Source organism: Chelonoidis abingdonii, chromosome 2 (genome assembly GCF_003597395.2).
Source record: "Chelonoidis abingdonii isolate Lonesome George chromosome 2, CheloAbing_2.0, whole genome shotgun sequence".
Lineage (NCBI taxonomy): Eukaryota > Metazoa > Chordata > Testudines > Testudinidae > Chelonoidis > Chelonoidis abingdonii.
This window is the reverse complement of record NC_133770.1, coordinates 68,677,943-68,687,945: the sequence shown is the minus strand read 5'-3', so window position 1 is coordinate 68,687,945 and position 10,003 is coordinate 68,677,943. Positions and strand designations below refer to the sequence as shown.

General features: G+C 43.9%; 1 protein-coding gene across 1 annotated transcript in view; it reads right to left on the bottom strand.

Moving 5' to 3' along the window:
* Positions 1-330: 330 nt before the first annotated feature.
* The window catches only part of CHN2 (chimerin 2), a 210,837-nt gene continuing 201,164 nt past the window's right edge, over positions 331-10,003 (bottom strand). The window contains exons 12-13 of the mRNA XM_032774881.2: positions 9,337-9,442; positions 331-2,129 (exon numbers count right to left, since the gene is read on the bottom strand). Of these exons, the coding sequence (XP_032630772.1) occupies positions 1,958-2,129; positions 9,337-9,442 (278 nt within the window). The 3' untranslated portion in view covers positions 331-1,957. The remainder of the gene's footprint in view (positions 2,130-9,336; positions 9,443-10,003) is intronic.

Genomic DNA, 10,003 nt, shown 5'->3' with positions numbered 1-10,003 from the left:
AATGAAGGAAAATTGTCATGTTCAAACTCTTGCATGCAAGCGAGTAGAGTAAAATATTACTTTAGTGTCATGGAATAGGCATTGTGTGGATAGTTGATTGGGATATATTGGTTCTCTGCTTACTTGACCTTCTAAGAATAGAAATTTGGCGGCAGAGCTCAGAAAGGAAACTGCAGAAGTATGAGCATCCCACTACCAGTTCAAAACTATTGACAGTAAAACTAATTTTGAGTTTTACCAATAATGAACTTTTCAGCAATGATGGGAGGACTGACAGAAACTGAGTTTGGTTTGTTTCCCAGGTTACTATATGGTCAAAACAGACGCCAGAACTCTTAACACATTTAATGGGATTTTCCTTCCATTTACACTATCATAAATTACAAAGCATATTTTACTTCATAAAATAAAGCCATTTCCAGATCATTTTTATGACAATATTTAGTACAGAACCTACAACAAATAAACCTGTACAATTTAGGCCAATCTATAGTAGTATCTGCAAATCAGAACTATTTAACATCTGCTGTGCAATCTGGGTTAATCTATCTAGGCCTTGAAAATGTCTTTAAAGAACAACAAATTTACAGTATTCCCTCCCCCTTAATTATCATAGTTACACTCATTTTTCAATTTGAATAGAAAGCTATGCTCCCTGAAATAATTCAGAAAACTGTATCACTGAGTTACCAAGCATGTGATCCATACAATCACAAAGAGAGTTTATAGCTTTTCATACTGAAAATTAAGTTTGGTAGTAAAGTATGGTGCCTGTCTATGTTTTTAGAAAAATCTCATGCTGAGAAACTATTTTGACATTAGAAATATGTTTCAGTTAGATTACGAACCATGTAGGTTAATATTTGTGAGAGGAGGAAAATAAATTCGATAATAAATTTAAATTTATCAACTCCCATACTTCTTACACATTCTTGTTTTTAAAAACAAACCATTAGAAAACACATTCAAGAGAAATACTCACATTTTCAGCAGATTTACTGTACATTTATAAATACAGAAACATGACAAATTGCTTTTTTTACAAAAAAATCATAAGCAAAAGTGCTAACTTTTCAACAAGGCCAGAAAATATCCAGTGTTCCAGCATCACTTAACTTACACATTACTGTACTCCAAGAAACATCTGGCATGTGAAACTGATACTACCACCAGACTTTTGAAAACTTTCAACACCACATATCGGATGGAAAAAAATGAAATGATAAGACTATACTTGTTAGAAAATACCAAATGACGAAAAATGGACTATACAATCTTAGAATGCCTAAAATATAAACAAAAACCTAAAGAAAGTTAGAATACACATTTAAAAAAAAGATGTCTCTTTCTTTTAAAACATTTGCAATAAAAGAGGTATGTCAGGATAATACTGCACTAGTGGTAAATGTTTTCAGTATATCATAACAAAAATGCAGGAGACGATACATGGAAAAAATGCATCACATTGAATTATTGTTTGCTAAAATAAAAATGCCATTCTAGCAGCTAATTAAAGTAAAATATCTTGGTAGTATAGGTTCTGTTTCATAATTGACTCACATAATTATGTCTTACAGAGTGGGGAAATGTATAGCTATATACAAGTAACACTGATTAAGTACCTTTTTGCTTCTCTAGCCATATTAAAATATGTTTTGTGTTCCTTAAGTTAGTAAAAGTGTTTGCAGCTTCTCAAAACAAATATACATATGAGGCAAGGCAAAAGATACAAGGTAAAAGGGTTTTTTTCTGACTCTTTTTTTTTTTTTTTTTAAGATGCATATGTCTATAAGACAGGCTTTATTAAACATTTTGGCATTCATCTGCAATATTGCAGAAAGTGAAGTGCAGCCCAGGAACTTTCTCTTCCTTTTTTTTTTAAACTATAAAGAAATGTTGGTTTTCCTTTAAACTAATAATTTCAAAGTAGGTGGCTATGAAGTTACTTCTTCTTTGTTTAGAACAAAACATCTTCATTTTCTATTAAAATTTGCACAATTAGCTTCTGGTACCGCATGTCATTCAGGGTAGTAAGAGTACTGTCCTCTGGAGGTCTCATTAAAGTAGGTCCAAACACTATTCCCAGGTTTTCAGAATTCATAAAATTCTCCTTTTCATTCAAGGTAACCCTAAAGTAGGAAAAAATAAAATAAGTAAGTAGCAATTTCTTTACTAGAAAAATCTAATAGAGTAGCGTTATGTTATTGGACTGCTTTGCTTCAAGCATTGTTAGATAATGACATTGTTGCAACATACAATCTTGGTTACACTTTAGTGACTAATCTCACTGTAATTACACAGCAATTACAATGCAATTTCACCATGGTTTTGCTTATGGAAAACTTTTAAATGCTTATTCATATAAATTGAAAATTCACCACAAAACTGATAACTCCAGTATAAATACAATGTAGTTGCCATATGTGGATTCTTAAAATATATATTAGGAATGACATTGAAGTGATTCAGACATGGTTAAACTTCCAGTTAGATGGAATTAGTAGTAATTATTTTATCAAAAAGAATCATCACCGGATAATTACCACTGTAAACAATGGGTATGTACCCTCCAGTAACAGTGGTCCTTCGAGATGATGTAGTCCAGGCCTGCACAACTTGTAAAGCGGTGAGGGCCAGATTACTCCAAAGAAAACAGCTGAGGGCCGAAACCTCCCGGCCCCGCGGAAACACCCCTCCCAGCACCTCTCCGCCCCAGCGACACACAGCGTTGCGGAAACAAACCCTCCTTCCCCAGCACCGCCCCACCAAAACAGTGTGGGCCAAAAAGGAAGGTTGGAGGTGGGGAGGTGATACTTTATTTTAAATCAACCAGGGGCTCCCAGCTGAAGAGGTGGCTGGGAGCCCTCAGGGTCAAATTAAAGGGCTTTGGGCTCTGGTGGCCAGGGGAACCCGGCAGGGCCGGCTCTAGGTTTTTGCTGCCCCAAGCAAAAAAAAAATTTGGCTGCCCCCTGTCCCAGCTCTGGGCTCCCCCCTGTACCTCCTTGCTGCCCCAGTCCTGGGCTCTCCCCCCCACACCCCCTGCCGCCCCAGCGCTTGGCTTCCCCCTTCCCTCCCCACCGGTGCCCATCTCCCACCCCGCTGCTGCCCCAGCCCTGGGCTCCCCCCAACTAATGCCCCCCACACACCTCCTTGCCGCTCCAGCCCTGGGTCACTAGTAACTCTCTCCCAAGGCAGGTCATTCAGCAGGAATTTTGGATGTGCACAAAAAGGCACAGATAGGATTGGTTCCTATATGGTTACAGAGCTGCAGTAAAGGGGAACAACTTTTAGCTTGTATGACTGGAGGATATCTGGATGAATATTATAAGACTGTCCTGCATAAATGAGGAAAAGTTGAGATGCCTTTATTATTCTTTTGTTCCACTATTTCTTTCTATGGGGAATTTGCCAATGCAATATCACTGTCTTCCTTTTAAACAAACAAAAAGGCAATGGCTGTTGAAAATAGCAATTCCAGTCCTAATAAGCATTTCTTGCTCAATTTTATCCTACTTTTTCTACAGTAAGTTACAGTGGATCAGTATATTTGATTTGGAAGAAATGAAATAACAGCTGCCCAACCTGAGCTTGAGCACTCCTGAATTTTGAGGTGTTCAAATCTGGAAGGCAGGTGCTGGGGGGAGGGGGGATGTGGGCTCTGCAGGGGAGCATGGCAGCAATGTGTCTGGAGCTGTACGGAGCCAGACACGCTGGTCTGAGTGGCACGGTAAGGGGGCTGGGGGTTGGAGAAGGGGTAAGGCGTTTCAGGGGGCAGTCAAGGGACAGGCAACAGTTGGATAGGCATGGGAGTCTCAGGGGTTTATCAGGGGACAGGTAGGGGTTGGGGTCCTGGAGGGAAGTTGGAGGGGGGTCTCAGGAGGGGGCAGTGGGGACAAGGAGAAGGGAGGCTTAGATAGGGGCTGGAGTCCCAACGGGCAGTTAGGGGCAGGGGTCTCAGGAGGGGGCAATTGGGGGACAAGGAGCAGCGGCATTTCGATAGGGGGTGTGGTCCTGGGGGGCAGTTAGGGGCAGGGGTCCCGGGAGAAGGGTATCAGGGGACAAGGACCAGTGGTGCTTAGATAGGGGGTGGAGGTCCTGGGGGGCAGTTGGGGTAGGGGTCCAGGGGAGGGGGCAATCAGTGGCCACGGGCAGGGATTCAAAGGGCTCTGGGATGCCCTCAGCGTGGGGAGCTCTGAGCCCTTTAAATCCCAGCCACCACCAGGATTCAAAGGGCTCTGGGCTGCTGGTCGCTACGGGGAGCCCTGAGCCCTTTAAATCCCAGCTGTGGCCCCGCCGCTGGAGCTGTGGCTGGGATTCAAAGGGCTCTGGGGTGCCGGAAGCCGCAGGGAGCCCTGAGTCCTTTAAATCCCAGCTGCGGTGGGAATCTCTGCCGGCTGCCCAGAGCCCTTTGATTCCTGGCCACGGCTGAGATTTAAAGGGCTCAGGGCTGTCATAAACAGATAGCTAAGGGTTAATGTCTCTTTCACCTGGAAAGGGTTAACAAACAACACCTGACCAGAGGACCAATCAGGAAACAAGATACTTTCAAATCTCAAGGGAGGGAAGCCCTTGTTTGTGGTTTTTGGGTTTGGCTTTGTTCTCTCTGGGTCCTGGACAGGACTAGAGGTGCAACCAGGTTTCTGCCAATCTCCCTGCTATAGTCTCTTATCTAKTCAGAATAGTGAGTAAGTRAAAAGGCGGTTAKASTCTTTTAAATTGTTTTTCTTTATTTGCAGATGTGTATTTGCTGGAAGTATCTTAAATTGTATTTCTGCTGGATGTCTATAAGCTAAAAGACCCTGTAATATTTCATCTTGATTACAGAGACAATTTTTATGTTTTTCCTTTTTATTAAAGTTTTCCTCTTTTTTAGAATCTAATTGATCTTTTGGTTATCTTGGGTAAGACTCCAGGGAAGGGAGTCTGCACTCACCAAGGAATTGGTGGGAGGAAGAAGACAGGGGGGAGGGAAAGCCTGCTCTCTGCGTTTATCTCTTTGTGTTAGATTCACTGAGCTTGAATCTGTCTATCTCTCCTAGTGTACCCAGGGCGGGGAGAATCTGGGAGGAAGAAAGGAGGAGGAAGGGAAATAGTTTATTCCCCTTTGTTGTGAGACTCAAGGAATCTGAGTCTTGGGGTCCCCAGGGAAGGTTTTTGGGGGAGACCAGAGCTTATCAGGTGCTCTACCCTAAGTCCTGCAGCACTACAGGATCTAAGCTGGTAATAAAGCTTAGAGGATTCATGCTGGTACCCATATTTTGGACGCTAAGGTTCAGATTTGGGATTTATACCATGACAGCTCCCCACGGCTGCTGGCAGCCCAGAGCCCTCTGACTCCTGGCTGCGGCTGGGATTTAAAGGGCTCAGGGCTCCCTGCCCCTGCAGGCAGCGCAGAGCCCTTTGATTCCCGGCCCTGGCTGAGATTTAAAGGGCTCTGGGCTCCCCGCCACTGCGGGCAGCCCAGAGCCCTTTGATTCCCTGCCGCAGCTGGGATTTAAAGGGCTCTGAGCTGCTCGCAGAGCGCCGTGTGCGGGGGATTTAGAATCCCCCCGCGGGCCGCACAGTGAGGCTCCGTGGGCCGCATGTTGTGCAGGCCTGATGTAGTCAGTGTGGATCCCATCGTTGGTGCACATGTGCCTAGGTACGTCAGACTGGAATTTCTTAGAATAGCAGTGTCTGTCAGGGTCATACATGAGCCCTATGCCTCCTCGTATTCATTCGTCAAGGGCATAAAGGGTGCAGCAGCTGCAATCCTCACCTCAGTTCCCTCGCAATTCAAAACTTGTTATCCTAGGACTTCAAAAGTGGTGTTGGAGATGTGTCATGGGATCGACACACACTACATCGTCTAGAAAAAACATAGTTACTGGAGGGCAAGTAACCGTTCTTTCCTCAAGTATGTGTCAGTGTGGATCCCACTGTAGGTGACTGGCAAGGAGTGTCTTCTCAGAATGACTGAAGTGAGGAGTTCCAGCCACATCAGTCACACAGTGATTGTAGCACTGCCCCCCTGAACCTGGTGCCTGCCCTGACTGTCATGTCAAGGGTATAATACTTAACAGCCTGTGCCCTGGTAGAGTGCACCTCAATGTTCAGAAGGAGCCAGCTGATAGCACATGTAAATGAACTGTGTGATCCACTTGGAGATCCTCTGTGATGAGATGACTTGGCCTTAGATGGGCTGGAAATGGCCACAAGCAGGCAGAGAGGCAGCCCAAAAGGTTTGGTTCTACGAAGGTAACATAGCAAAGCCCTGGTTACATTCAAGGCGTGCAGTTTCTTCTCTCCCTGCATCAAGTGCAGCTTTGAAAAGAACACAGCCAAGGTAACAGACTTGTTCAGGAGAAAGATCAAGACCATCTTAGAGAGGAACTTGAGTTGTGGTCTCAACATCACCCTGCCCCCACAGACAGATCTGTAAGGCAGTCCGGCCACAAAGACTTGGAACTCACTCACTTTCCAGGCAGAAGTGGAGGTCACCAAAAAGACTATTTTGATGGTAAGTGATGCAGGGAAACTCCATGAATTATAGCAGAATAATGTTGAAATCCCACAAGAGTTTGGTTTCTAATGGCAGGGTAAATATGAAGAATGCCCTTAAAAAATGTTGATACCACTGGATAAAAAAAGATCAAGTGCAACTGTACTGGCATGTGACATGCCAACATTGCTGCTAGATGGACCTTGAGAGAACCAAATGCTAATCCAGCCTGTTTTAGGAGCTGCATATAATTGAGGATTTTCAGTATTGGTGCCTCTACTGGGTCTGTATTGTACCAGAATGTCTTTTCTGTTTGGAGGAGTAAGTCTTCCTGGTGCTGAATTCCTGCTTTGGATGAGAATTTGGATGAACCTGTAAGGGACAATCTCTGTGGCTTCTGAGTCTTTTAGCAAGTGCAGAGCACTGTGCACTTGCTATATATTTATGGGTCCTGTACCTCTCTTGGTATGCCCAATGCTTGGAACCAGGATTCTCTCTGCATTGTCAATGCAATGGTCAACAATCTTGCTGAGGTGTTGGAAGCATCCACCATAGCTGCTAATTGACCTTCCTTAATTATGTCCCTTAGCTCTTTCCTGCTCTTGTGTGGGATGTTTTCAAGGAAGTGTGACACCCTGCCCAATGTTAGGAAGTCATACTGGGTCAGAAATCCCTGGCAGTTAGCTACACACAGTAGTAAAGAACAAAGGAGTATGACTTTCTCCCAAATAGGGTGAGCCATTTGGTATCCTTGGGGGTACTCTTAGATTTCTCTTGTACTTCTGACACAACTAAAGAGCCCAGGCTTGGTGAGAACAGAAGTACTCAAATCCCATTGGAGATATTTGGTTCCTCTTCTTGATATGCTTCACAGTGGATGCTATCATAGACAGCATCTGCCATAAGCCCATAAGAGGGTCAAGCAGCCCTCCATTTATGGGAAAGACAATCCTGGCTGGACCAGAAGCTGACATGATATCAAACAGCTTGTGGAATTTCTCTGATTATCACTGCAATCTCCATTGCCAGAGTTTCAACAGTCTTCACATGGAGATTTTGAAGTGTTTATAGTCATGAGGTCCTGGTACCAGTGCTGAGGATATTGCTTTGTCAGGAGATGAAGATGAGGGTCTTTGGTGGTGATACAGGGCACTGTTGTTTCTCTGTCCCTGAATCTGGATCCTCCTGGTACTCCAGTGTAGGTCGTCTGGCCAGAGATGCTGATGGGGAGAGTGACCTCTTCCTTGAGTGTAGTGGAGACTGGCTTTTTGATGCACAAGATGGTGGACCCCAGTAACACCAGTAGGGCCATGGTGACTGATAGTGGCAGGGTCCTGCAAAGGAAGCCAGAAGACTATATTCTGTGGTGTTGATCGCTGATCTCAGAAGAGAAGGCTTACTACTTGAAGATGGGGCGAACATATTCCCTGGTGACAGTGAGGAGGGGTAGATCTCCCCCAGAGACAGCATCCAAGTGTATGGGACTGCCAGTACCAGGGTCTATATTGGTACCCCTACAGGTGCTTCAGCACTGATGGCTGTTCCAGTTCTCTCTTGAGCTCATTCTCTGTGTTCTGCTTTGATGCTGAGGGTTGTATCACTGGAGTCCTGATTTCTGCCAGTGGGGTTTTTGGCTCATTCTCCCCAACCCTTGAACTGTGCTGGACTTGATGGATTTATCTCCAGAGGCTCTGTGCTGTGTGGTATGGAAGGATGCTAAGCTCCATCTGGAGTCTTTACCTCTGTGTTTCAAGAAGTCCCTGTACATGCTGGACTTCAACTCTGGAGGTCTTTGTGCCCATTTTGGTACTGTTGATATTGAGGTCAGCTTCGATACTGGGATGTCAGTGCTGTTTTCTCTGTGCTAGTCTTCAAGGTAGCTTGTCTGCTAAATGGGGCACTGGATGATGCAGGTTTGTCTACCAGCAGGATTTTAGAGCTTGTCTCCTCAGGGTCGGAGGACTCCTTCATGGATTGTTCCAGAAGATGGAGCTTCAGCCTCATGTCTCACATGTCCTAGCAGAGAATGACATGCACACTGAGCATGTGCTGAGAATGTGAGAATTTCCTAGACAGCTGAGGAACTTTCTGTGGCCATCTTTTAAGAGACTTTGGCCATCATAGGATGGATAGTATGTGAAGACCACAGGTTTTGAGTCCACCATGCTATGGACCCCTCTACAGGGGGATTTGTACAAGGATTTAGCTGTCAGTCAGTACCAAGTCCAGATGGGTCCAAGTGATCACAGCAGTCAAAAATCAAGGTCACCAGAAATGTTCTAAAGAGGATTTTCAGAAGGCTTAGTCAAAAATAAGCATTAGTGGGTTGGATACTTGCCAGGTTCCATCTGACTCCCACTGGTGGAAAGAGGAAAATGAGGGAGGTTTACCCTTAGTGCACTTTTATGGAAGCCCAGGGAGACCCTGTGTGGCCCTGATGGACACAGCTATTTAGAGAAATTTCAGTCTTGCATGGATCCCCTACAATGAGGGTCCACCCTGACACATACACAAAGAACAGTTGTTAACTACATCTGTAACTACAGTTGTATTACAAAGTGTACCTAATTATTTATTATGTCTCACGTAGGAAAATTATTGTATTTTGTTCTTTTGTGTGCGGTCATTACAAAACTAAATTAATATTTCTAACATATATTGAGATTTGCTGATAGAAGGCACTATGCTGTGTAAGTGGAAAGTTACTCTTCTTGTTTGTTTGTTCTCACCTTATTTGTAGCAGTGTAGGTTGAACCTTTGGGCTGGAGGCTTATAATTGCTTTCTGTTATATCTCGGTGTCAAAGTAGAAAGATATAAGCTGTTCAAGGGTTATTCTGCATGCAAACTGACTTACTTTTTGAGATGAATCATTAGATATCTAAGTGTCTCATAGTGCGCAGCAGGAAGTAGCATCAGCACTTCATGGACAGCTTCCAATCGTTCATCAGGATTGGAGATTTCTGTAAAACACAAAACAGAATTAATGTCAGTAGTTTTACACATAAATAGGCAATAATGCAAGAAGCTACAATAACGTTACAGAATCATTTATAAGGATAGATGGTATAGTCCAGTTCTTGAATGTGCAGCTGGGAATAAATATTACATTTCTATATGGAGCGTTTTTGTACGGATGCCAAGATAGCTAACAAAATGGTTTTAACCTGTCAAGCAATCAACAACTGAGACTTTGTGTAATTACTTTTATGCCTGCATGTCTGCCTACACCACCTGAGCCTTCTCTTATAGTATTTTTAATATTCTGACTTGCATCTACCGTTCATCTAGCCTCTGATTTTATGCGATATCTGGACTATTCGTCAAAGAAAGATGAGTGTCTTGGAACAAGATAAACACAACAGATTCAGGTTCAGCTGAAGCAGTATCAGGCTTTATTCCAAGAACATAGCACTACACCTAGCAGTTGAGGAGACAAGCAGCCGTTGCACTGAGCAGATGCTGACTGGGACTCACATAGTTCTTATATAGGCAGCATGGGTGGCCTCTGGTACGCAATGACC